Source organism: Idiotropiscis lumnitzeri, chromosome 1 (genome assembly GCF_059441095.1).
Source record: "Idiotropiscis lumnitzeri isolate Australia: NSW breed Sydney's pygmy pipehorse chromosome 1, RoL_Ilum_1.0, whole genome shotgun sequence".
In the NCBI taxonomy this organism is placed as follows: domain Eukaryota; kingdom Metazoa; phylum Chordata; class Actinopteri; order Syngnathiformes; family Syngnathidae; genus Idiotropiscis; species Idiotropiscis lumnitzeri.
In genome coordinates this window covers 11,419,897-11,447,767 of record NC_142391.1, presented here as the reverse complement: position 1 = coordinate 11,447,767, position 27,871 = coordinate 11,419,897, and the positions used below count along the sequence as shown (strand labels likewise).

The 27,871-nt window shown below is 39.4% G+C and overlaps 3 protein-coding genes and 1 long non-coding RNA gene across 5 annotated transcripts; 2 read left to right on the top strand and 2 right to left on the bottom strand.

Annotated features, from left to right (window-relative positions):
• Positions 1 to 389: 389 nt before the first annotated feature.
• On the top strand, positions 390 to 11,725 carry dlst (dihydrolipoamide S-succinyltransferase). Its single transcript, XM_088316543.1, has 15 exons — positions 390 to 578; positions 3,183 to 3,216; positions 3,301 to 3,340; positions 4,017 to 4,078; positions 5,324 to 5,398; positions 5,494 to 5,549; positions 5,742 to 5,850; positions 6,420 to 6,596; positions 6,729 to 6,802; positions 6,897 to 6,994; positions 9,269 to 9,399; positions 9,736 to 9,809; positions 9,895 to 9,978; positions 10,676 to 10,843; positions 11,154 to 11,725. Exons 1-15 carry the CDS (start codon positions 516 to 518, stop codon positions 11,286 to 11,288), a joined length of 1,380 nt encoding a protein of 459 aa, XP_088172669.1. The 5' UTR covers positions 390 to 515; the 3' UTR covers positions 11,289 to 11,725.
• Positions 11,726 to 11,773: 48 nt separating this feature from the next.
• On the bottom strand, positions 11,774 to 19,580 carry rps6kl1 (ribosomal protein S6 kinase-like 1). Its single transcript, XM_088316533.1, has 10 exons — positions 19,431 to 19,580; positions 18,362 to 18,486; positions 18,029 to 18,121; positions 17,873 to 17,920; positions 16,709 to 16,841; positions 15,241 to 16,575; positions 15,071 to 15,160; positions 14,068 to 14,150; positions 13,633 to 13,728; positions 11,774 to 12,818 (listed from the first exon to the last, which is right to left on the bottom strand). Exons 1-10 carry the CDS (start codon positions 19,564 to 19,566, stop codon positions 12,708 to 12,710), a joined length of 2,250 nt encoding a protein of 749 aa, XP_088172659.1. The 5' UTR covers positions 19,567 to 19,580; the 3' UTR covers positions 11,774 to 12,707.
• Positions 19,581 to 22,220: 2,640 nt separating this feature from the next.
• On the bottom strand, positions 22,221 to 26,450 carry olfm4.2 (olfactomedin 4, tandem duplicate 2). 2 transcript variants are annotated; one of them, XM_088305629.1, is made up of 6 exons: positions 26,372 to 26,450; positions 25,411 to 25,521; positions 25,164 to 25,331; positions 24,259 to 24,471; positions 23,291 to 23,432; positions 22,221 to 23,210 (listed from the first exon to the last, which is right to left on the bottom strand). In XM_088305629.1, exons 2-6 carry the CDS (start codon positions 25,465 to 25,467, stop codon positions 22,417 to 22,419), a joined length of 1,374 nt encoding a protein of 457 aa, XP_088161755.1. In that variant the 5' UTR covers positions 25,468 to 25,521; positions 26,372 to 26,450; the 3' UTR covers positions 22,221 to 22,416. The 2 variants fall into 2 exon arrangements, with proteins under 2 accessions (XP_088161755.1, XP_088161765.1); XM_088305639.1 differs by lacking the exon at positions 26,372 to 26,450 and adding an exon at positions 25,994 to 26,012.
• On the top strand, positions 25,295 to 26,872 carry LOC148343178 (uncharacterized). The gene is made up of 3 exons (XR_015845178.1): positions 25,295 to 25,709; positions 26,207 to 26,283; positions 26,365 to 26,872. It is a non-coding gene; the product is annotated as an uncharacterized LOC148343178 (long non-coding RNA).
• Positions 26,873 to 27,871: the final 999 nt, after the last annotated feature.

Below are 27,871 nucleotides of genomic sequence, written 5' to 3'. Positions count from 1 at the left end.
GATACTGTATTTTTGTTTTCTCTGCTTCTGCTTTACTTGTAAATGTTGTTAACCCTTGTATTTATATATGCTTTGAGGTGTTGTCTTTGCTTGTGTAAAGCACATTGAGTTGCCTTGCGTATGAAATGTCCGATATAAATAAAGCTATAATATAAATCATTTTGTGTGAGGGCGAAGGGTTAAATTGGGTTGGAGTTTGTGAGAAGAACGCTACCACACATCTACTGCGCTCTTCGCTCTGGGTGCGGTAGGATGTGTTCTACGTGATACAGCATCCAATTATGTTGCAGTAATCCGTGACTAAAGCCAATCACATTGCAGTGGGGCGTGACCTACCAGAACCGTGGCTATTCCGTCACAGTAAAAAAACAAATTCTGCCATGGTAGAGACCATTTTGTTCCCAAACCCCCCTCTTAATTCAGCGCACTTGGTTTGTCCCGCAACGCTTCCTCCATTCTAGTCCGACTGTTTGACCCGCTCCCTTCCGCTGACAGGTAGCTGTCACACGGCCATCATGTTGTCCCGTTCCCGGTGTCTCTCCAGGAATATTGGTCGCTCCCTGTCTGCGATCCGCCAGGTAGGCCAAAATGCACAAATACGACAAGAGGAGCCTACTTTCGATTGGAATCACTTTGGGCGGGTGCTGGTTTCGCCGCTATCGTCGCTAGCATTAGCTTTAGCATGAGCCCCGCCACTGTAGGCCACGGAACAGGCCGTAACATTGTGAGCCAAGGACAGTATGACACCTTGCCTTTTAAGTGTTTATTGCTCTCCGTCATGCACGTGTAAATGTATTTTCTGCACGAATGTCATCTGTTTTGCCCTAAATGGTTTTCATTTCTAAGACGTTGTGATTATATTGAAATTCAACTTTACATTACTCGCTGACAAGCAGTGACGTTCTATTGTCAGATTACCGAACTTTTGTAGGTTAATTTGTTGGTTGGGTTGAACTTGATTACTAACTAGACACGTGCCTTGATTGCTTATAATAGAGTATTTCGTTATGAATGTCAATGTTCTGAAAGTAAAAGTGAATGCAAGAAAACGGTGGGGAAACCTTGGAATGGAATTGAATATGGTTATTGATTGTAAAATATTATAGCTGCTTATCTTTTAACTAATGTGCTGGTCACATTAGTGGTTGTTTGCCTGCAAGGTTGATTGTGTCAGCGGGAGCATCGTCTAACATTTTACCTTTGACCCTGGGTGCTATTCCTGCCGTTTCCTCCCATCTCCTTGCAGGTTGACCTCCCAACTGTCAACACTCATCACTGCTGCAACTTGTCACTTTTACATGATATTGCAAGATTACATTTTGTCTGTCTTATTCTCTGTGCATCTATGTGCAGGGAATTAGGGCAGGACATGTGTAACGATGAAGAAAAAAAACAGGAATATTGTATTTTGAAAGACTTTGCTTCGTCTCATTCACTTTAATGGACTGAATGAAGTGCGTGCATTCCCACAAGCTTTATTTCATATACAGGTACACATGAAATTATGAATATGGTTAAATACTGTTGCAAAAAGACAATATATGTGTACTTTCCCCATTGTGGGACTAATAAAGGCATTATTATTATTATTATTATTATTATATATTTGGGGTGAAACAAGTCCTATGTTCTTCAAGTACTTTATGTATTTATTTTTATTTTTTTAAACCAAAGAAATGCTTGAGGCATTTATTGTGCTTCAAGTAGCTGTAATCATGAGAAAGAAGTCAATCCAACCGCAGCAAAAATAGTTCATGCTATACATATTTATATATAGTAACATGCCAACAACCCGATGATAAAACCAACCTCAAAATAAACCTTACCTTACCAAATAATACATAATTTGATATGCTTTTATCTTGGAGTTGTTCCCGACAGTGTGTCGCTGCATAACCACTGACTTTACATCGTCGTCCCGGAATCAAGTTCAACTGCTAACGCGGATTAAAAAAAAAAAAAAAAAAAACTATTTAATTACGCCTGTTGTCAGAGTTTAACGGCAACTCCAGCATTAGCGGCCGCCAAGCAAGTGCTCCATATAGGCTGTCAAGAGCGCCATTGGATTACTTTTTCAATGGCAGTTTATAGACAAAGATGACTCACTTACTGATGCTTCTAGAGGGGAAAATAATTTGCTGCCCAGCGCAGTTTCAATTTAAGTAAAAAAAGGTTCATTCATTCATTCAAGAGGACATGTTTTTTTGTTCTGTATTTATAGCTGTTCTTTCAGCAAGCATTTTCTTTAAACCCGAATACTCGGTTATTCTATAGAATTTTAAGTAGGGCTTCCCAAAGCTAAAATATGCAAAAGCTGCAGCCTTACCATATGCACGGTATTTATGACTTGGGGGAGCGTGGCTGTGTGTCACTCACTTGAAACCAGCAAACGTGTTTCTTCCGTGTGTCTGTAAGATGATTGTTGGCTGGCGTTAAATCAACAGCAACTTAGTACCTACTAAAAATATTATTGCTTAGAATTGCATACATTAAACAATACAAGCATTAATGTTTTAAAACTCATCTTACAACACGACACTTTTAGAGATTTGCATTTAGAAAAATGCATCAGGGCTGTGCGGACGCAGGTGTGTATGTCGTTGCTTCGCAAACTTAAGCAATACCAATTTTGAAGCACCAACTAGACCACCTGACCCCAGTTTTTAGCTTGAATGTTTAAAGCCACTCGGCGTAGCTAAAACATACACATTTAGGGATGTGTCTCCATTATTATAACAACCACGGGTAAGATTAGGACCCCCTCGACATAGGAAGAGCTTAGAATATTTATCACTTGAACATACTTCCCTGACACCAGTCACTACGTTCCTATTAGGGAAGCATGCTTTGGCACCGACCTGTTGCAGTTGGATCTATCGGAAAGAAAACCAAAAACACGCAACTAAATAGCCCACTGTAATTAGGGGGCGGTTCACTATACTTACATTTTTTTTCACAAGTAACTCTGTTTTTAGTTGGGCATTTACATTGAGTCGCTAGCCTTTCGCAGCTGATCAGCTCTTAACTTCCAAAACTGCCAATTGCTAGACCATTTTCTTCATCATCCTTAGGAAGTTTACCTCACTGCTTTCTCCAACATGGATTTTTTTTCAGCCAATAGTTATTTGTCAGTTTTAGCCGTTGACTATGCTGTTGTTTTATCGTATTTTGTCTTTCCGTAGGGAAATAATGTGTTGACTCGCAGAGGCGCAGCAGGTATGTGTCAAGTCCACATTTATGCTTTTGGATATTGTTGCTCCTGTCAAGTTGGTGACGTCTTTTTTGTCCTTTTCTTTGCAGCTATATCAACGAGCTACCCTTTCCCTGCCAAGAACTCTGTGTAAGAGAGCACAGGGGCTTTGAAAAGCGCAGTGGTTAGAAAGGCAAAACATGTAGTCCTTGTAGAATATGAGCAAATGTTCGCATTTCCTGGTATAGGAGTATAGTGTTGTTGTTTTTTAAATTTATTTTTATTAACCATTTTCAGAGGCATATTTCCTGCCCACCATATTCCTGAGGGCTGTGGCATAGTAATAATTATGAGCACGACTTCCTCTAAGATTCGAGAAGGAGCATTGAGCATTATTTTTCACAGCGGCTTTAGTTTTCCTGGAGTGTATTATTTGAATTAAAAAAAATGCTTTGGGCTGAGTTCTACTTCTGCTTTAAGGGTAATGCTGTGTTCAACCTCTTTCAACAAAATGCAACCATTTGCAACCATACAGTGTAAATAATGCAACACTTTTTTTCTTTTTTTGGGTCATCCTACATTAAGTCTCTAACCGTCAAATTGGCCTCATGCCAACAGTTACCATGTAAACAAAACGGTACTGGTTTGTACCAGAAGTCACGCCCATAATTCACCCAGATGCTCCGGGGGGGGCTTGGTATAAGGTGGACTTCAAAATTTCATGTCATTATACGGCAGAAATAGGTCGTTTTGTGCATGAATAACAGTTAAATTTAAATCAATGTACTACATGTTTTAATATATATATATTTTTTCTCTTCTAAAGAAAATCTGATCCACGCTCCAGTGTCTTCCAAATCCATTACTTCAGGACCTCTGTTGCCTACAGTATGTCTCGTTATAATATAGTATATTATCTGTGTATAATGTTTGTATGTGCATATGTACTGCATGTGTACGTTGTATCACAAATCAAAGCATAATGGTAAACTATTCCTGTATCTTAATTTAAAAAAAAAAGTGAAACTCGTATAGATTAACGACATCTAGTGAAGTATTTCTTTATTTTATTTTGGATGATTTTGAGGTTAGGAGTTTGAATCTGGGCTTCAGTCTTCCTGTTTGGTTTGGAATAGAATAAATATTTATTCTCCACCCAGGGTGGAAATTTGACTTAGTCCTACCAAGCACAATAACAATGTTGATATAAAATAGGAAGAAAGAAAGAAATTTCAAAAAGATACTTATAGGTAAGATTATATACATCAAAAGCACTGAGCATTAATTATTAAGAGCAGACTCTGCAGCGTCTCCCAGAGTTTAAAAGCTCAAACTGGTTGAACAAGGGATGAGAACGGTCCGATAAGGATGCGCCTCGCCTTTTTTCTTGTCTTGTCCGTAAAACGTTGCGTTAGAGACTTTTGAAGTTTGCCAATTATTTTGTTTGTCACCGACAAAGTCTTGGCGCGTTTGTTCTTAAGTCTGCAATTTAGGTGACCATACCAAGCAGGAAAACACTTTTCCACCATAGTTTTATAGACAAGCTCCAAAATCTGCTGACTAGTTCCAATGCCATAGTTTCCTCCTGGTTAAAGACGGCGTGAGAAAACCTCTGTTTCCAGAGAACTCTCCTGAGTGCCAAAAATCATTCAAAGATATTTGGAATTATGACAGTTTCAACATGTTGACCAGCAAGCGAAACTGGTTGTGTGTTTTCACATCTTGTTTTGAGCAGATGACTCACTCTTTGGAGCATGACTCCGTTTTGAAGTGTCTAAGACAAGTGGGCAACTTCACCTACCTGTCTTGTCATGCTTTCCGCTTCACTGAAAATAGATGGCTAGGCATTTTACAAGCAAACGAAAACCCCCAAATTCACCCATTCAAGGAAGCGGAATTTTACATAAGCAACCAACAAAATATTTTAAAATGTGGAAATCCGGTCAGAATTTGGTCTCTGAAACGTATTTGTTGATTGTAAGATTATCACTTTTAAAATTGAACAACCCACATAAACTTTTCTACAATATTTATTGAAATGCACCTGCAGACTGTACCTACATACACGATGTACAACCTGAACTGTATTTGTGAGTGCCATTTTAATCTTTTTTTTTTTTTTTTGTGGATAAGGAGATGAAGTTCTCACCATTAAGACCCCTGCCTTTGCGGAGTCTGTGACAGAGGGGGACGTGCGGTGGGAAAAAGGTAACTCATTTTATCCTTGACTTCATGGTTGCTTTTATTGTGGGCTGTGTAGAGTCACCATTTGGATTGTGAAACACATTTTTTTCTCCCTACAGCTGTGGGGGACACTGTTTCAGAGGATGAGGTGGTGTGTGAAATTGAGACTGATAAGGTAAATGAATGTTATAAGGACTATTTAAGGCATGTAAAAGCAGTGTAAGACTATATAATAATAAAGTACACTGGGTTAAAATCGTATTGGTGACCTAGTAGAATGACGAATAGTTTTCCAAATAAAGATTTGAAATTACCTTCAAATATGAAATAAATATGAAATATTTCATCTGCTTTTTTTTCCCACTAGACATCTGTGCAGGTTCCTTCTCCGTCTTCCGGAGTGATTGTGGAGCTTTTGGTTCCCGATGGAGGCAAAGTCGAGGGAGGAACGCCTCTGTTCAAGCTTCGAAAAGGCCGTGTGTAGTTCAAAATTAATTAAATAAGATAAGACTATTGATTTTTTTTTGTTTGTTTTCTATTTTATTTACTTTTTCTTTTTTAATACAATAATGATTTTTTTATTTCAAAATGAGCCTCTGTTGCCAATGATTCTGTAATTGGAACTGAGAAGTGTAGCGACTTAAAATCCACTTATGGGCTCCTGAAATAAATTGTTGATTCATTTAAAAAAAAAAATGTATACATATGACAACCATGATAAAAAGACATCCAAGTGAATAATTCTTAAATTTGGGCTTATTAAAACAATATGATTCTAGCAAAGCTCGTGTGTCAGCTTCGCTTGGCTCCTCTCGTTAGCACAATGAATACGTTAGTCAGTCAACCGCGTCATGTGATGCTAACCCAAACTTGAAAATATGTTAACATTTACCTCAACTTGTGCATGTGACTTGATTTCGTCCAGCTGTTATTTGAAACCCACTTTTAATCATTGAACTATGGGCTGTTACAAATACCATTTTAAAAGTAATATGTGGTCGAACTCAAACCTTAATGTCTTATGTCCTCTCTTGGACCTTTTTAGCTGGAGCTCCTCAAGCTGCAGAAGCCCCAAAAGCAGAGGCCCCCGCAGCAGCTGCCCCCTCTGCTGCTGCACCTCCCCCTCCACCGCCTCCTCCTCCCCCCTCAGCTGTTGGCCCGATTCCCACCACGATGCCCCCTGTGCCACCCGTGCCAGCGCAAGCTATGGACTCCAAACCAGGTTAGCGGGCCGTGTTGTGCGAGAGCTGCTTCACAATTGCGCGCTTGACATTCTAGAAGAATGCGTGATTCATCATTCTTTGGCTCAGTGGGCAACAGATTTTATGTTCACTGTCTGTGTCTTTGTCCGCAGTGTCGGCCATCAAGCCCACCACACCGGCGACTCCAGTGGATGGAGGAGCGAAAGCAGCCCGCACGGAGAGCAGGGTACACAAACAATAATACATGGAGAGGATTTTGATGGCTAATAATGGAGTTAAAAAAGGTTAGCTGAAACTTGTAATTCTGTTTCTGAATTCAGGTTAAGATGAACCGCATGAGACTGAGAATTGCCCAAAGGCTGAAGGAAGCACAAAACACCTGCGCAATGTTGACTACCTTTAATGAGATTGACATGAGGTAAGGAGCTTTAATTGGTTAAGTGAACATCCTTCCTTGCCTTTACATCAGGAGAGGGCAAAATATGGCTTGAGGCGGGGCCACATTCTTAAATCCGGCCCACCAAGCTATTTGTTGCGCTAATTTAAAAAAAAAAAAATGTTACTCATTTGTTTTTTAGTTAATTGATCATTTAGCAATTGGGTGATGAATGAATAATTATGTATAAGTAAAAGGTTAAAAATATTTTTTTATCTTTAACCTAATTACAAGTAAATGAATTGCAAATAATACAGGTTTGGAAATGCAACTAAAAAAAAGTAACATTCTAGATAATTTTTGTTTTTGCTCATCTACAATAGACTAGTCAGTTGTAGCCCCTGTGCATAAAACTTTGCCCACCCTTAATTATTCATATGCTCTTCAACTAGCAAAATACAGTCAACATCTCAACAGTCTTAGTAGCTGCTTGCGCGCTACTGTGGGTTTGTAAATGCAATTGATACTAACTCAAATGGTTATAGATTGGAATCTGCCCAATAGAAAAAGCTTTTTGAAACCGAATCCCCGTCTGAAACACCGGAATGTAAATATTTGGTCATAAATCCATCTAAAACCAAGATAAGAAATGTTAAAACAGGCTTTATTAATTTAAAAGGAAATGTTATTGTCTGCACTCGCCCCCGCTGCTCATGAGGACACTTTGAGGATTTCTTTCCTCGGCAAATGCGCGGTGTCAGCTTTCAGCTATTGAAGCTTTTCCGTGTGTCCTAATTGGATTGACATTGACGGTCTGGAGGAAGACTTCCCAGGCTCTGGCTCATCTGGAGCCGAAGGAGGCGGTCAGCGTGCGAGGCGGCAGCATCTACGGGGGCCCGCAGAGACTTGCGCCCTGAGTGGAAGGGCAGCCTCCACTGATAGGGGCTTTTATGTCAGCCCAATAAGATTTACACGTGCTAGAAAGTGAAGATTTTTATCGCTTCTTCTCTCCTTTCTCACAGAGTCTGTGTCTTGGGAGGGGCTAATTGTGTTAGCAGAGAAACCCTAGAGCTTTACAGACAGGAAAACAAACAATTAAAAAGAAAGATAAAAGTGAAAGAGCAAAGGTAAAATGATTAGCCGGCCAATCGCAGTAGCTTTCCAAAGGGCCATTATTTTTGTTCTAAAGTGGAGAAAATAATTTATATATTTTTTTTAGCTTCTTGTATGTTGTAACAAATGATAACTGACAAACATTCACAATAAATACTCCATCATTAAACAAACATTTCCTGAAGTATTCAACCTTAGGTGCTTGCAAGCACCAGCGCAACAGTGACACTTGGCTGGGATGTCTTACCCATCAAGTGTGTTATAAAATTGCTGAACCTGAAAGCAAAAAACAAAATTATCACCTCAGACTATGATTGACGTGCAAGCTTTTGATATCAAGGCTTTCTCCGTAATTAAATTTAGTGCTTGAAATGGTCACAGCCACCCTTCAGTGCGTGAAGCACAAAGGGTAACTACCCCGCCCCCTTTTTTTGTTTTTTAATTATACAGGTGGCCAGTAAATTTGAATATACTTACATTTTTACACTAGTTAAATTAAAAATAGTCAATATATATATGATATTCATTAAAGTAAAATACTTTTCACAAGACCGATTCCTACATTCTATTCATAAAAGTGTTTTGGACTTTTTTTTTTTTTTCTTACGTAGCCAAATTGAAATTTCTTGAAATTCAAACTTTTGGATCTTTAACTGTTAGTTATAATCATCAAAATTATTTTTCAAAAATTCAATTAATATAATGCACTCTGTTTTGTGAATCTGTATAAGGTTCAATTTTTAAATTTAACTACAGTACTGCAATACATTGTTTTCCACATTTTGGCTGTGGGGCGAGAACCTCCTATGTCACGATTTGGTTAATTTTATATTTTTTCACAAATTTCTACCATTGGCACCTGTGGGAGTTATTGTTTAGCAAATTTTTTGACTAATATAAAGTGTTGAAATTGGCTTGCTCATTTTTTTACGGTGTAATGTGAATGGTTGAACAAACATGCCGTTTTTGGGGGTCCTCTTAAAAGTGTCGGAGAATTCCGCCCAAGGCCAGTGATATTCAAATATTTTGCTCTCATGTTAAATAATTGGAGTGTACACGTTATGTACCTGAACAATTTTAAATGTTTTGAAAGTACTTGAATGTGACCTTGCGAAGGTTGTTTGAAACATGTAAATATTCTTATTTATTTATTCTTATTTTCTTTGGCTCATTTGCAACTTTTCCTTGCCTCCCTCACTGTAGCAACATCTCAGAGATGCGAAAGACTTACAAAGACGCCTTCTTGAAGAAGCACAACATCAAGTTAGGCTTCATGTCGGCGTTCGTGAAGGCGTCCGCCTTCGCTCTGACTGACCAACCTGCTGTCAATGCTGGTATGGGCTTCACCACACAAGATAGCCTGGCATCACACTTTAGTTTTATTTGACTCAAGTGCATGCTGTACAACGGTGTCAAGATGTCTTTCAGTGTCAACCTCAAAACCACCACTGACTTCCACCAAATGTATTTACTGAATTTTTCCATTGCTGACCTACTTAGAGCGACCACAGTCAACTTTTGGTGGTCTGTAGGGTATTTTTTTGTTTTTTAAAATATTAGTAATAATCTAAGACAGTTTTCTTTCTGCATCCATGTAAAAGTTGTAATACAGTAATTGCGTGCTGCATGACCATATTTGTTTACGCATTTGCTGTCTTTTGTTTTGCCAGTCATTGATGACACAACCAAAGAGATTGTGTACAGGGATTACGTAGACATCAGCGTGGCTGTGGCCACTCCAAAGGTAAATCGAGTGTGTGTGTGTCACGCTCGTGCGAAGCGTTCAACGGCACACCTGACAATAAGTTTCCTTGTGTCTTCTCCCTCAGGGTTTGGTTGTTCCTGTAATCAGGAATGTTGAGGGAATGAATTTTGCCGACATTGAGAAGACCATCAATATGTTGGGCGAAAAGGTTGGTATTTTTCCAAACTCTAACTAAAGAACATAGATGGATTAGCACGTCTCCAACACCCTAGTGAATAAATATAATTCAGTGACAGCAGCAAATGGAGATTCTTCCACTTTCTGCTCAATACCAAGATCCGAAATGTTCAACATAGTACACCATAATGATGCTCATGTAAACGCTAATTTAAAGGCTGTCACCATAGTGCAAATCGCTGTTTTGGTTCTGTGTGGAGATGATTCTGTTGTTCAAAGTCATGGACTTTTTGCTTTCTCACCTAGCTCTTTGTGTAATAAACTGCATATAAAAATAAGACAGAATTGGTTAGCATATTTTGACCTAAACTGGTGAATTCTTTTTAGTGTGCTGAATAAATTAAAGGTGGCGAATGTTAAAGTGGCCCTTGCATTCTTTAATTTTGGATGAAAAAAGTTTGGACACCCCTGCTCTAAATTGTCCAGAGGTGTAAATGTAAATGAGTGCTTGGTCATCTTTGTCATCTGCGATTGGCTGACAACCAGTCCAGCGTGTACCCCGCATCTCATCCTAAGTCAGCTGGGATCGGCTCCAGCTCACCCATGACCGCAATAATGCTAAGCGGTATGGTAAATAGATGGATGATGTTGCAAAAACAGAATTGTAAAGATTGTTGCGTTGTTGTGATAAAGCCGCATTTCAAGTGTATGTGAATATTTGTTTGTAGGCCCGCAATAATGAGCTGGCAGTGGAAGACATGGACGGAGGAACCTTCACCATCAGCAACGGCGGCGTGTTCGGCTCCATGTTCGGCACACCCATCATCAACCCGCCTCAGTCTGCTATCTTGGGCATGCATGGCATATTTGACAGGCCCGTGGCAGTAGCTGGCAAGGTTTGTGTTCTCCCTGTGGAACTTCAGCATCTACATTGATAGAGCCAGTAGACTTTAAGGAAGATTTATAAAATCAAATGTTTGAAATTAAAGCAGGACTGCAAGCTCTGCAGTTCCATAAAACACCACAGGGTGGAGCTTTACTCCACGTTAGTATGAAATTCTACACTTCTAAAAGGGGTTATAAAAATGGAACCAGAGTTGAGTGGACATTTTTAAATTCATCAATTTAACGCAATCAATAAATGAACATTGTGATGCAAGTTGGAGGTCTTTTTTCTTAACTTGTTTGGTTTTGTTGACGGTGCAGGTAGAGATCCGTCCCATGATGTATGTGGCCCTGACATACGATCATCGCCTTGTCGACGGAAGAGAGGCCGTCACCTTCCTGCGCAAGATCAAGTCTGTGGTGGAGGACCCCAGGGTGCTGCTCCTTGACATGTGATCCCACCCCGTCAGCTGCAGGCCCGACCGACTGAACCGCCCCATCCAACCAGTGGCTATAACCCACCCTATGGACATGAGTCAAAATACAGATTTTCTTTTTCTTGGTAAACAGTTGGGTTGTGCAATAAAAGGCTGGCACTGATATGAGGGTTTGGTACTGTCTGAGGATTTTCCGGGTTCTGGTCTTTTGATCAAATAGTATATTCAATCTTGTATGTTCACTATATGTAATTTTCTACATACAATATGTTGAAGTTATTATGGGATGGCAAATCTAGGTTCAACGTGCTTGCTGAGACAATAAGGATGCGTTCAGACCAAGGAACAACGATATGTCCAAAGTTAAGAACTCTAATTGGAGAATTGGCGTTCTCCTTATGCTCTGTTAGAATATTTAAGGAAAAAAATGTTTTAATAAAAATCTACATTACTGGAGCTTGTATGTGTTTGTGTCTCATTGGACATTAAAGAGGGAGAAAAGCATGCTGTGGAAAGATGCAGTTTAATTCATGGCAAAAGTAAATGCATCGTACAAGTTGGGTATTGACGCTGCACACATTTATGAATATTCAGTATTGACATTTTCTATTCATTCCAGTTTGGCTTGATACATGCAGCTTTGGTGTCTGGAGAATTCTATTAATACTGAACCCACTCAAATGTTAATTGTATTAATTTTGGGGGGATTCTAGAAGAGTGTGGGTATCCTTCTGGTATTTGTTTTATGTAGCTTTTCTACCTTCCGGGGACTGTCATCTGGCGTGACAGTGATAGTATTTATTCTCTCCACAAAATACGGCATAATTTCAGATGGCGTAAAGGATTGTCAGAAGTTATCCAGTTCCATGCATGGTGATAATGTTGGATGATTATGGATATGATAAATAAGTTACGAATATCAAAAGTCTAATGGTGATGTGTGTTGAAGTGAATTTATAAGTCCAGTAATAACCGCGTTTTTGTGGTTAATTTGGACCGGATGTTTTTATTGTGATTAATGTGGAAGAATCTGGCGGATACATCTGTGGATGCTGGGATGATGCACAGCCAATCAGCTCACGGGATAAATCCACTCGTGCTTTCATTGGTCGGTCCTGCGACCGGAAACCAATCATGCGCCTTAAGAGTGACCGTGGGTATGTACAAAGCCTCCGATTCAAAACAACGCTTCTTTCCGTAATATGTATATAGAATTTTTTTGACCAATATTTTGGACAAATCGGCCTTTAACTGAAGCCACGTAAAGTAAAGCGCGAAGTGGCGAGGAACTACTGTGTATGCTCTAGGTGGGACTTCATGTAGTGATTACTTTTCTTTTTCACAGTCACTTTTCTTTGGGAAGCACAAAATGCCAGTTTGGTCACGTTTCGTTGCTCTTTCTTCATTTCCAGTGCATCGCAAAGGTGTCTGCACTCAGCTAGCAGCTCAAAGCCTTCCAGGAGACGCTGCTGAAGAACGGGTGACACTTAATGTCGCTCACACCTCCCCCGCCGCAGCCCAGACGATAGCCAGCATCAAACTGAAGTAACTGCGGAAGAAGAAGAAGAAGCAAAAGCCAAAGTGACGTATGGTGACATGCAGAACAATCGCATGCTCTTCCGCTAAACCCACAAGTTTCAAACTCCAGTCCTGGAGGGCCACTTTCATGCGTGTTTACTATCTCTCCCGGTTGCAACACACCTGATTCAAATGAGCAAGATACTTATCAGGCTTCTTCTGAGCTTGTTGATGAGCTGATGATTTCAATCAGGTGTGTTGCAGCCGGGAGAAATTGAAATGGCATCCAGGAAAGGAAAGCGGCCCTCCCGGACTAGAATTTTACACTTATACACAAAACGTAATCTATGCATGACAACATTTCCAGTTAAACTACTCTCAACCGATGAATGCACATCTATGTACAACAGATTATTTCTGTACTCTCTGCACAACTTTCTGTTCTCTAAGAAGGAGCAAACATTTCCATGTATGCAGTTTGGCACCATGAGGCCAAGATGGCGCCAAACAACTGATCAACAGTACTCTAAATTGGAATATCTCAAAGAAACGTGGCCACAAGACTTGGAGTGTCACCCTGTCATCATCGGGTTGCAACAGAGACAGAGAAAAGTGTCACTGAAAGGCATAAAAGTGAATGTCCTTGGAATTGTACTGGTTGATACATGGATCAAGCACCTTCTGTGAATTTAAGCAAAAAGTAAGGAAGAGTCGGATGGACTCAAAAATTTGGAGATGGTCAAATTAAGTTCACCAGTAAAATGTGTGCCAAGTGGTCTAATGCTGGTCGAATATACATTTTGCTACAGGAGCGAATTGTCATAGAGTGATATGATGTTGCGTACCTCAGTGAGCAGGGATGCAGCTGTGGTGCTCAGGTGGTCGGGGATGAGCAGCTGAGTGTGGGAGTTGATTCCTGTTGGGTGGAGCTGCCATAGTGGCTGAAGGTACAGAGAGCAAGAAAACACATTTTAAAAAAAAATAGTAATTTTCATATTGTGGTTGATGAGGTACAACCACAAAATCTTATGAGATCCAATGCAAGAGTTGTATCACTATGCCTGCCTTTACAAAGATAATAACAGTTTAGATTCTTGTTAGAAGAGTGTGGAAAAAGTTTGAAAACATTCGTCAGTTGGTCGTGTGCATTAAAAAGTTTAGAAAGAGTTGAATTAAGTACACTTGTAAAGTGTTGACTATATCTTTGGTTCATTCTCAGATTTGATCTGGAAGCTTTCTACCCGTAAATTTTGTGAATATTGTATGCGTGTATAACTTGCCATTCCGGTGAGAAGTTCAAACAGCAGAGCACCCAAACTCCACCAATCACAAGCTTCTGTGACTCTGGACACTCCGCCAATTTCTGGTGACAAAAGCAACCACTCACTACTTGTAATAAATCCATATACACACTTGGACAAAATTGTTATTGCCACTCTGCTCGTGAAATAATAAATAAAAAAGAAAGAAATAATAATGATGTAATTTCAATTAACCAATAAAATACAGACACTGCTTTTGAATTTGGGTTCAGCAGAATTATTTAAACACTGATTAACTCATGAAACAGGCCTGGACAAAAATTATCTCACCCTGAAAGTAATATTTTGTTGCACAAACTTTTGAGGCAATTACTACCATAAAATGATTTTTGTGTTATTCCAGTTGTCCCAGATTTGAAGGGTGATTTGTTCAAAATCTCCTCTGTTCAAGAGGATTTTGATCAAGGCTCATAGAGGGCCACTTTAGACTTTTTGCTCTTGCTTGCCATTCTTGGATGTAATAGCAATGTTTTGGGTCAGTATCCTGTTGCAAGGACCAATATTTCAGATCCAGAGAAGCTCTCTAGAATAGCTTGATAGTCTTGAGATTTCCTTTTGATTTCCCCTGACACCCAATGCCTGATGTAGCAAAGCAACCCCAGAGCAAAACAGAGCCTCCTCCATATTTCACAGTAGGGGTGGTGTTCTTTTCTTGGCATGCTTCATTTCTGCGTCTGATGCGCTTTGTTAAAAAGGAATTTATTTTCCACAGGGGTCTCCTCCTTGGTCATATCCATGAAGTCCACTTTGGATTTTTTTTTTTTACATTGAACATCAATTTTGTCCAATCCTGTCTCATGAGTTAATGATAAAATAAAATAATGCTTGACTCACAATTAAAAAATCGATATCAAATTGTAACTTGTTAATTTTCATGACATTATTATTATTATTTCATTAATAGAGGAGTATTAAACATTTTGTCCAGGTGTCTACAACAAGACCAGAGGTTGAGAGCTACCTGGAGCACAGTACATCTGTTCCATGGCATCACAGTAAATCTCCGACTGAACCTCACTCCATTGTCCAAAAAATGTCAAGCATACCTTTCCTGTATCAACATAAATTCGAATTGAATTTCAGCCAATTGAAATCGAACATCCTGCATACAATCCTTCGCATGACACTCACCATGGCTGGTCAGCAGAATGTTTCTGGGGTTGAGGTCCCGACATATGATGCCCTGCTGATGAAGGCTCTCCAAGGCCAGCAGAATCTGGGCCCCCCACACACGCACATCAGCTTCAGGGAGCCCCCAGCAGGTCTGACGTCCAGTTTTATCTGAGGATTTGAGCGGTACACGAGGCACGTGGCACCATCCGTCCACCTCAATGATCTGGTCATCTCCTTGCCCCGCCGGCTTCACCGGTGAGCCCTCAGTCGTCTTTTGGGGCCCGAGCAGGCGAGGGGAGTACCAGCTAGAAAAGGATCCCTCTGCGGGCTGGGCCACGTTTCCTGGACTGAGCAGCTCACATGCTTCTTCCACACCGTCTCTCACATCGACTGGACATGTTTCCCTCGTTGAGAAAGGCCAAGAGGTTCCCTGGGTGGCCCGTGCTTCCCTGCGGTCTGAGAACACAGCTTGGTCGGTGCTCCTAAGGACCACTACTCCATTTCGTTCTTCTGAACTGGGACTGCAGCCAGACTGCTTTGCGTCCAAGTTTGTAACCTCGTCCGCAGCACTTAATATGGATCCCTGATGAAAGCCCGGACCATCCCAAGATGCCATTCCGTGAATTTGTGTTTGGCAATGGAGAGGAAGATGTAAAATAGCCGGAGAGGAACTAAAAATCTGACTTTTGGTATTTGGGGAATCCGTTTTTAAACACGAGGTCTGCTTTGAATGAGGTGTCATGTTCAAGTCACCGTCCGTGACTGCATAGGGGTTTATTTGGTCACCTCTCAGTGCTGGATCTGCAGCTTTCCAAGCTACCTCAAAGTCCGAGCTGCATTCTATGAGCCCAGTTCCAGCTTTGCTGTCATTGAGTTCTGACATGACGTCCAGAGCTTGGCTGACACGAGCACAAGACAGAGGAAGAGCGGGCTTGTCCTGAGTTTGAGACGAGTGCAAACACAAAGTTGGAGCTGGTGGATGGATGCGAGCGCTGACCTGGGATCGGGAGGGTCCAGAAAGCAAAGTCACACGGTCGAGCTTGCTGTAGAATGATGCGGCCGAACGGGAGTTCTGCAGGCAGCCCGTCTCCTCGATGTAGGAGTGAGTCCCACAGCTGTCCAGACGCCGCCGAGTCTCGTCCCAAGATCTCGGGTCGTCCCCGTCTGGGCTCTCGCCTCTCGGCTTCTGAGGACCGGTTTCCATGCTGATACTACGCTGGTTGTCGGTGCAGATTGTGGGTGAGGTGTAGCTGCTCTTCATTTTGATGTTGTTTTGGCCGGGTGTGATGCATTCTGGGTGTTCCTTGGCTCTCTCCTTCCTCAGCTTGTGAAGTTTGGAGAAAAGCCTCCCACCTTGGGAAAACAAAGAAGGCATAGGACTTGAAGTTCCTGTGTGAAGCAGTGAAAGCCCTTGATGTTTTTTTTTTTTTCTAAAATAAACTTTATGGTGCACTTGATGTCCTTTTGTATTATTATTTTTTTTTACCTTTGACATGTTCAAGATGGAGGTAAACTGCGTCCTCGCTGACGTAATACCTCAGCAGCTTTACCATGTACGGCACTCCTTGAGGGATGATGGTCGGCTGCTCCCTGCTTTCCCAGCTGGACTTCATCAGACTCTACAAAAGCAAATGCAAGACTTCACCTTCTCTGAAAGGAAAACATGACTTACTGTTGTCGTCTTAAACAGTCGTGGGACGTAAAAAAGTATGAAGACTTGGTTACTACTGTATGTGAGAAAAACGTGAACCAGAGAGCATTAACAGAGATGACAAAACCTATTCCGTCAAAGGAGGTATTTTCCGTAGTCTTATTTAAAGGGCGTAGCAAAATCCACCCATTTTTATCCATCTCAGGGGACGGCCATTATGCCATTTGCTGTCGACTAAAAATGACATCACCGTGGCTAAGGACTCAGGTAATGACTAATCACAGCTCACCTGCTTTATTGGTTTGGACATGTGACGTTTCACGAATGCAATATTAATCAGAATACTGTGTTTACTCTGACTTCCCCATTAAGAGAATTTTGAATGCTGTCTGCTATGAAAATGATTCATGGTGAATGTGCTGTCTTGTGCGAGCCTAAAAAAAACGTCCATTTCAAAAATCCAGACTGTATTGTATGTGTAATCTGGAAAATATAAAAAGTAAGTTAACGTCTATATTTTTCAATAATTCTTATTTACTTATTTTGGATTTTTGTTGTTTTGTTTGACTCATGCAGGATTTACCTTAAAAGTAAAGTTCTCCTGTTTGTGTCTCTGGTGGGTATGCCCCTGCAGTTGGTCACTTTATAGGAAATTACACACCTAAGATTTAGTACCTAAAAAGCCTTAACATCTTCAACAGCCAATAAAAGACCTGGATTGACTTTTACAGATTACCATGACCTGGATCAATAAAGAATTTCACAAATGGGAATAATGAAAGCTTCAAACTAGTTGAAAATCACCGGTTTAGAAGTAAGAAGTAAAGAAGCAGTTCATGATCCAAACCATATCATATAATGTGACATTCATGACAATCCGCCACTTGAATAGAGCAACCAAATAAAGCATGTTCGTCACTCACTGAAAAAAAAAAAAAGTGAAAGCAACTACTCGCAAGACACACAAATAAGCAGCATAGCACAAAAATAAACGCCCACCTTTACGACAAACGTCTCTTTATTTACCATGCTTTGGACGACTAGGACCTATGCAAGGAAACAAAATATTGTATGAATTTTTGCATTAAACAATACAAGGATTTCTCCGTTAACCCTCCCTTTTTCAATCAACAGAAGCACCATTCGTTCATTTACCTTATCACTGACGCCCACCACCTTACACATCTCCAGATCCTCCACAGGAGAACTCAAGTGTCTCACAGGACGGAATCTCAGACTGCTGTAGCCCTGCGCATACAAAGAAAAACAGCAGCTAGCCTATGCCGGTCACATGTTTTGCCATATTTGAAGTTTATAAAGCTCATGTATGAAACTTTTATCCAAAAGGATCAAAGGCTGTGTGCTCGATCTTTTTGGCATCCATCAAATAGTTCAACTGACAATATTCAGCCTTATGGTAGTCAATATGAAGCGAACATTAACGATAGGCAGAGCAACGGAAGTTCCTTCTGAACTTTTCAGTCCTACCCCTAAATGAGAGTTGCCTTTGCCGAGGTTGTCCTGCAGGTGCGTGATGAAGATTTCTTCAGCTCTCTTCAGATACTGGGTTGTCTTCCTTTTCACAGCCTCCCGACGATCCTTGTTTGGGTCCACTGAAAGACAAACTTTCGCAGACTCAAATTCATCGTTGCTACTTGCTGTGTTGTTTGTTCTAATGAATGGAACTAAAGAGCATGGCCTGTCCTAAATCAACTTTGGTCTTTGTGCTGTGAATTTCTGATATGTAACTTCCTATTTTTATTCTGAGCTGTATGTTCCTGTCACATGCCCTGTGCTGCACAAATATCTATATTTGTTTATAATAATGCACATATGCAGATCGCTGTATTTACTCCTTGACTGGTTGCAATTTTTAGGTATAGCACCAGACACTCATAGGTTTGGATGCACATGTTCTTTGTATTGTATTAATTAGAAAGTGATTCCAATTTTTTCACTGGTACTGGAGTGCCTTTTGTCAAATAAGAAAAAATATTTGATTCCTGTACTTGTATTTTTTTTTGGGCCTAAAACATTGATTTAAGTTGGAAAAACCTTCAAATATATATTAATGACATTTATGGCAACAATTTAATTTAGCATAATAAAGTCAAGTTGAAGTTATGTTCAATAACAGAGGCGACCATTCTGTAACCTAATTCCTTTGTGAAGTAGAGGAAAGGAAACAAAAAACATTTTGTTGAATTGTCCAAAAATGTGTGTTGCCTTAAAATGTTAAGAGCACCCAACGTTTTTTTTTTTTTTTTTTTTTTTTTTACAGTTTTGTTTCAAATGGCTATTTTACTAAGCCAACAGCTTGGCAGCTGTAACTTTTGAGCAGCCTGGGTTAATTTTACCCAAGGTTGGGTTCATTATTTTTGACCCAGAATATTGGTCTAGTCCACCATGCTCCCCCCCCCCCTTGTTATTTAATCAACTGATCAGAATCCAAATCAACCATTTGGAAAATTGTGATCAACGAATAACTTCTCTAATAAAATATGAACGTGATTTTGGAATATGAATGGAGTGGAAGATGTGGAACAATTTTTCTTACATTGGACCCCGTTCAGCAGTAAGTCCACCCCATTCTTGTAGTAACTAAAAGCTGCCTCATAGTCTTCGTTGACCTCGCTGTCGAGAGCCATGCGAATCTGCTTAGCTGCTTCCACCAAGTAATCACGCTTCGCCATCCTCGCCTTTTTTGGGGCCTTGTCAAGGGGCCTGAACACAGTTTGACAAGTATTGAAGTCAGCACCGATTGCCAAGATCTTTCTGTATGTATATCATCAATTGTTTTTTGTTTTCTTGTGGGCTCACCTTTGCTTCCTGGTCTCATGAAAAACAGGACACATTTCTGCGAGGTGTCACCGGGCTTTTTGTGGTTCTCTCCTGAGTGACCTGGAGTTTTAGGCCTCTGTGACAGAACATGATGGTCTGCAAAAATGGAAGCAAAGAGTTAACTGTGATTGTTGCAGACAGGAAGTGAATACAAAAAAATGGGCCTACTATTTATGACATAAAGGACAGATGCTAGGTGATAAAATGTTTCATCACCTTAGCATTATGAAGACTAAAATTTGGCATATTGGTCAACCATAATATCAGTCTTTTGCACTTTACAGTATATTATTAATACATGCAACCATGCTCTTTACCTTAAGAAACAAAACTACATATTGTTTTACATAAAATCTTATATTAGGACGATATCAATTGCATAATTTGGTAACATATAGCATTCTTTTCCTCTTAGAACTGCCAAGCCCAAGCTTTAAATCCTTATAGCAAGAGGCTATACATCATTTTCTTGGAGTTCCTCAGCCATCATCTTTTCTTCATGCATTGAACCATATTTGAGCCAGTATCTTAACATTAACCATAAACAAACAAAAAACAACGAGAATGCACAAATAAACACAACGTACCTTATGTGACGAGGCCGACCGTGTGCCTTCGCAGCATCAGCATCAGTCAGCACACACCGCACACTCCCGAGGAGCAGCGGGAGGAGGAGAATCGGCAGGCCCGGCCTCCGATTGGCTGAGCGTGATGTCACGTTCGGGTACCATTTCACACGCAAGCACTCGCTTCCCCCACTCTCATCATGCCAGATGCTGCCTGATTTAAAGAGACAGCCTTGTTTTTGTGTGCATTGAATGAGAGCTTTGTCATTTTTCACTTTAACTTCCCGTCTAAATTGTATCGAGGCTCAACAATAGCATAATTCGGTAAATGGGTAATAAAACTGCCATATTTCCTTTCATATATGTGCTATCCATTATGAACTGAATGCTCTTATTCAGATTCCAAAGTGATGGGTGCTTAGTACCAGATGGAACTAGGCTGCTCCCCCGCTCTCTCACCCTCCAGGGAAGGGCTGGATTACAGAGGGGGGCAGTGGTAACCTTGTATGACTCACAAGGAGGATGCAGTAGCCTTTTCCCAAAAGTACAAATGGGGAAGCTCAGTATTGATTAGATTATGATGAGCTCGTCATTTTTTTAAGATTTGCTTTTTTTTCAGTTAGCACATCAGCCTCACATTACGACTGTATATTAAAGATAGTTTTGCTTCATCGTCACGGGATATACTACATGGTCAATGTGAATGAAACTCAACAGGGTTCTTGTTGAGCAATATAAGATTTATTCCTCCGGAAATGAATGAAAAATTCAAAGATGTGTGGATTTATTTGCTGATTTAACAAATGTTCACTACGTGCTCTGCCTGAGACACGTCAGACACTAATTCTCTCTCTTATCAATAATATCGACTGACCATTTGTTGCTACCTTTCAAGATTCATTGGCGATACAGTATTTTGAGGGGAATACACACTCACTACATGTTCAAACAGTGCGACAAAATGACAATATCAGGCACAATATAGCGTAAAAGGCAGGGGTGACCAACGCCGTGCTCCCGGGCAGCAGGTGGCCCACAAAGACCAAATGAGTAGCTTGCATTGATGGGACTTTGGTGATTTTCAAGGAATGTTGTAGTTTGTAGAAAGGAAATTGAAAAAGTAGCTGAGATTTAAAACAAACAAAAAAATAACAATAATAATAATGAGAAGTGTAGTATGTTGATATTGATCAGCTTTCTAATTATTATGGTGAGTATTTTAATTATTTTTGTCTTCATATAGATCAAGCGTGGGCAAACTACGGCCCGTGCGGCCCGTTAAACGTTTTAATTCGGCCCGCTGAACTTAAAAAAAATTAAATGAATAAACCTTGTTAATTTTTCATCTTCTAAATAAATAGTTTTTTCAAAGACATATATATATAGTTGTAATGCTTTTGATCACTTTCATTTACAATAAAATTTATTTGTTTTTCTCCGATGAGGTGAGGGTACCAAAACACTCCATCCATCTGCTCCTGGTCCTCTGTCAAATTTTAGAACACATTGTGCCCCGCCAATCAAAACGTTTGCCCACCCCTGATATAGACGAATGTCATCTATTATGAATAACACGCAACATTATTAAAAGTAACGTGAGCCAATTTGTTATTTCAGAGGTGAGTATGAAATTGGTCGCCCTTCACATTAATCAGTATCAAAGAAGTTGCTCTCAGTTTCAGAAGAGCATCTTAATTCCACACTGGAGCCCACATAGTAAAAATCCAGCCAAATTAGATTTTTTTTTTCCAAGCAAAGATTTAATCAGAATCAGAAATCCCTTTCTTGTCCTTGTACTCAGTGTGCAACAAGATTAGAGACCTCCCCTCACCTACCCTAATGAACATTGAGAAATTGTGATAAAAACTAGTGCAAAACATGACATTTACCTTTAAATTTACCTGCATATGCAAAATAGCAGTACATCCATGTCTTTTCATTTTATTCTTTCATTCATTCATCCATTCACCCATTCATTCAGGGAATGTGACGGATGAATTGCCTCAAGTTGTTTGAATGCTTCAATTCGATTTTTATTGAGGACAAGGCAGTAAATGTGCAGGTGCGCACTGAGCTAAAGGCTCATAAAAAGATCAACCGCATCAATCACAATACAGTTGATCCCAAAGAGGGGACTCATACCATGTCAAATTTCACATAGTAAGACACGTAGTAGCCATTGTTGTACATATAGAGGAGCTGATCGGTGGGGTTGTAGTCCAGGCTGCTATATTTCTCCTGGAACTTGGGAAAGCGAATGCTGAGGTGTTTCTCCTCGCCACTCTTGGTGTCGAAGGCGTAGTAGATCTCCTCGGTGTTCAAGTCCACAGCCCTGGTGGCGTACATGACCCCGCAGGCCATGAAGGCATTGCCGGTCATCTGTTTGTACGCGGCCGTGTTCCACACATTCTCAATGCCGAAGCCTTTCTCGTCGATCTTTGCTATGACGATTTTACCTTTGCTCTCCTCGGAGGCATACATTACCCACAATCCTTTTTCATCTGCTGCAAAGTCCATGTTCTGGTAGCTGGAGTAAGTGTATGAGTAGTCTGTGCTGGCAGCTGGGATCACTCTTGAATCATAGCCACTACTGGTCAGATTGTACTTGCCCATACTGAAGGGCGATTGTCTCTGATAATAAATGCTGTTACCATAAATGATGTAATTGTTGCCGTGGCCTCTATAACCAGCTGGAAATTCAATGTAACCGGATGTTGACATCAGAAGCAGGTGTTTATAGTCTGGGTAAAAATAGAACCGACTTGTTGAGGCACTGCTGTACCCACTGTAGAAGTACACGGACTCAGAACCTTTAATGGGTTTGGAGTCCTTCCCCCATCCGCCATAAATATAACCTGTCTGCAAATGGGAGTTTAGTTGGCCGACTATGGGTTTGCTGAGTCTCACGATTCCCGTGTGATTGCAGTTGCCTAGAAAAGAAAAATCATGTGACGGGGTCAGACTTTTATCATTTTTCTTTTTAAAAAGGCAATGTGACGAGTTGACGGACCAATATCTGGTTCGGAGAATTCTTGTTCCTTCTGGCACTCCTCAAGCTTCTTCTGCAATTTGATAAACTGGATGCGGATCACTTCCAGGTTGCTCTTGTCGTACGTCTCCAGTTGGTTCACAAGGAGAGTCATGTTGCGGATCTATGATGAAAAATCGGAGTAAGGTGAATGCTGTGACACAGAACGTGAGCGAATCTGCAACTTGAGAAAAATAATATTACTCCAGCTAAATGTTAAAGGAAAAAATGATTGTTTTCTTGTTCCTGTCATGAACTCCAAAAAACTTTGTTAACAATGCACAGTGAGGAATTATTTTGATGTGAAAATTCACTACATGTAATTTGACTGAAATTACATAAAGGCCTTCGAAAGAGCAGTTTACACGCAACTTAAACGAGAAGCTTTTGTGGGGCGCTTTTCAAATCAAAATCAAAACAGGATTAGTTTATAGTGCTTGTAATTATGTGGATGAGGCAAATCACAACACACATGTAGACAAACATTTACACTCACATTCGCGCCTGTGTGTGATTTCAATTTTACGGAAAATAAAAATTACATAAAATATGTAAAAGTGTTTCCTGTGTTTTTTTTAGATTTTTCATTACCATTTCCTAAACTTTTCAATTTATGGGTGAGTTGGAGCGTATATCAGCTGACAGGCCACTTTGTTATTGTATTATTTACAATTTCGTAGATTTAAAATGTAAAAGTGTTTATTTTACTCGTAATTTGTATTTTATTTATACTAAATAAATTATACCGATCATTTAATGAGATAATAAAATAAATAAATAGCATTTGGAGTGACATAAAGTTCTCAAAATGAGATTTTACCCATCATTTATATGCTACTCAAATTTGAACACACAAATTGTTTACAAATAAAATCAAAATGAAGTACTAGCAGTGATTGTCTGTCCGGTGGGATTGAAAAAAAAAAAGACAAAAAGAAAAGAAAAATCACCTCGGTATAGAGAGAGTCAAACATGGGTGAGGAGGAATTGAAGGCATCTTTGAGCTGAGACACCAGAGATTCAAACTCCCTAAGCTCAATTCTGAGCAGCTCAAAGTCCAATTTGATGTAGTCGTCAGCACTTGAGGCCATGATGGCGACTCTGTCCAGCAGCCCTTTCAGTTCTACCAAGTTGGACTCCAGCTTTTCTTCATAAGAACTTATCTACAACATTAGCAAGAAAAGGAAAGACACGGATCAGTGAGATGATATTGTGCACATATGCTTATTCGGAATTAGGAGTTAGAAGGAGTCAAAGTTGATTTGGCCAGTTACCAAGACTAAAAGCACCACAATGCTTTGCAATAGATGGTCACAGAGTGAATCATATTCATTTGTTAATTCTGTGATCATCTCAATATAAAAAAAAACTAATCTTCTTGTACTTGTTCAGCAAATTGTACAGTTTTGTAATTTGTATTGTTTATGTACATTGAAGTTCTCAATATGAAAAAAAAATAATTCTGTGGATCGTTGGGTAAGGTAAGGCTGTTGTTTTTTTTTTTCAAACTAACTTTTTTCACATTACACAATATATAGCTAAAAAGATAATTGTGTTTTATTTAGTTGCTGTTGTTGTTATTTTTAATACACTTTATTGAGTGAATTAATAGTGATATTATTGTTCTGTTTAATAATAGCATGTATTCAGTTTTAAAAATTCAATAATGATTAACCAAAAATTATATGATATCAGGAAATCCGATTAATAGATACATTTTGATATTACTGTTAAATAAAAAAAAAACTACAATACCTATAAAAATTAAAGCACAGTAAAACTGACTCTGGCTATTTTGTTTGTTTGTTTGTCTGTTTGTTTTACAACGCTCTGTCATGGACATCTCGCGCCATACCTTGTTCATTTGTATCAGCACTTCCTGGATCAGATCCTTGCTAACTTCCTGCATGTGCTGCAGCCGATCAGCAGGGAAGGTGGTGTCAGGCAGGTACACGTGACAAAGACATTCCCCCACACTTCCCACGGATGACGTCACATTACCAGACCCCCAGTCTTCCGCTGGCTGGGTAAAGCAAAAAAACAATGACGAAGTTCAGCGTTTGCCTCAAGTTAAGATGCATTTGTTAGTCAGCGTCACTTACGACCCAGGCCAGAGCTGGACTGATGATTGGTAGTAGCAGGAACAGCGTGGACAGCATCTCGTCGCACTTCACCTCCCGAGTGTCTCCTTAATAGCCAGCAGAAAGCTGGCCCTTTTAAATAAAATGTCTTATCAGCTCATTACAAACATATTCTCTCTTCCCAAATTTATTGCGCTCCCTGAAACACAAGGACAGATGTTGGTTCACACAAAATCGTTTGATGACAGCTCGACCCGGAACCTTTAGAGTTCATTCAAGGCGGATGAGAAAATCAGCACATGTAGAAGTGGCATCTCAATGTATGTTTAAGGTTTGTTTGTTTAATTGACGGCAGTTGTATCACTTATATTGCAGTCACTTTACACGTTTAATAATTAAACACACAATGATTGTTCCTTGAACTATTTTTCTAAGGATGTTCCCATCACATTTTTATTTAGATACATTTTCAATATCTAATTCAATCCAATTGATTGATTCGTTTTAAATGAATCTGATATAGATTGGTCGCTTTTTAAACCCCAAATAAATTACATTCATGTAATTATCCATTAAGTTTTGAAATAACATTTGTTTTGCTTACATTAAAGACATTTTAACGAAATACTTTAATAAGAGTTGAAACACACAGGCACTCGCGCGCACGCCCACGCACACGTTTCAAAAAATATTAACTACAAATAGACACCGTTAGTTATGTAAGTGTTGCTCGCAACTCTTAGATTGGAAAATAATTTATACTTTTTTAGTTAAGTCAGAACTTGGGTAATTTTATGTTTTATGCTCGTGCTCGAAGTTAGACTGACGATAAAAGGACGCTGAAAGAAGACTAAAAGGAACTCTTTCGTGGATTCACGGCAAGCTTCCAACGAGGTATTTATTTGTTGTGTTTTTTGTTTATTTTGTCACCACCGTGCGTCTCATTTGTATTGTTCTATTTCATTTTAAATGTAGTTCTCACGGTGTGTGTAAATCCGATGCAAGTCATGACCACCGCAGAAGACGTGAAAGGAATAAACGCCCGTTCTCAAGAACCGCCTGTGTCAGTGTTGTTGAGAAGAGAGCGACAAGTTACTGTTGACTTTAGAAACAACGTAAACTGAGTCAAGGCATTTTCCATTATAGAAATGCCACGGAATGTCAAATTAGAACTAGTAGACTGAAATGTTGGCACGTCTCCATTCAAAGACACTTTATTTACGGTAGTTAGTTCATATCATATATTGTACACAAAATGTAATTTTGTCTTTTGTCTCAAATGCAGAAAGACAACTGATTTACAGCAACAGGACAAACATTTACTTAAAACACCTTAAAGGCAAAATGCAGGGTAACACTTCATTTTTAATGTCATTCTACGGAAACGTATTTATTCAAAATTATCCTAGTTGAATGAAAGCGCTAAAGGAGTTCTTAACTGGTTTCATTTGCTTGCTCACAATGAAGAAGTTGATCTTGCGAAGTAGGAGGAGTAACCAACGACAACATTTAAACATGTGGTCAGTGTTATCACTGAACTTAAGGGAAGGTTGCGATGGACGTAGATATTTGAAATGATTTATTACCTCTAGAGTGTTACTAGATCAGTCTTCTGCCATTTAGTGGAAGAACATTTATTTAGGCGTTATGTCACAAGAGGTCGCTGACAAATGGATAGATTAATATATCGTACATTTGTCGCAAATTATCATTTTCATGAGTAAACAATGCATAATTTCCTAAAGAACATTTGATGAGCTCTCATTTGTTTAAACAACCCAGGTGTCATATTTATGTGTTCACTAAGGACTGAAATATACTATTACTATTCTGGCGCTTTTTGTCATATTGTGGTGACATTATTATTATTTTAATCAGAGAAGGATGTGAATACATGAACTTTATTTTACATTTTGTCAACATCTAATAATAATAATCTAATTTTGTGGGTAAATCATTGTAAATGTCTGTTTAGCAACAGATGAAAAGATCTATTACATTAATATTTTGATGTGCTGTAATTGATTTTTACAGTGATCAGTGTGTGCATTTGGCTTGGAAAGAAAAACATTTTTTTTTTTTGAGCTCATGCAATGCAAGAGAGGAACTCTTTGATCGAAGAATTGCAATGGCCCCTACGGTGGAGATTTTTTTCTATATTTTTTTTAATGGCATCTACTTAATAATCTGCACAATCATTCAATTGTATCATCCTTACGTGTTTTGTTTATTAAAATGATTGATGATAAAATATTCCTTCTTAGGTGTTGTATTTGATGATTCAAAGACAATGTAAAGAGAACAACAAGTTGGTCATGATGGACATTTGTCATGTTTATTCATGTTATAGAAAATGGAAAAATACATATGTAGATAGAATATTGATTATTACTTAACTGATTTAATGACAAATAAATATACAAGAATTGATTTAACTATATACCACCAATGCAAGCCAATTGGATAGTCATGAAGAAGACAA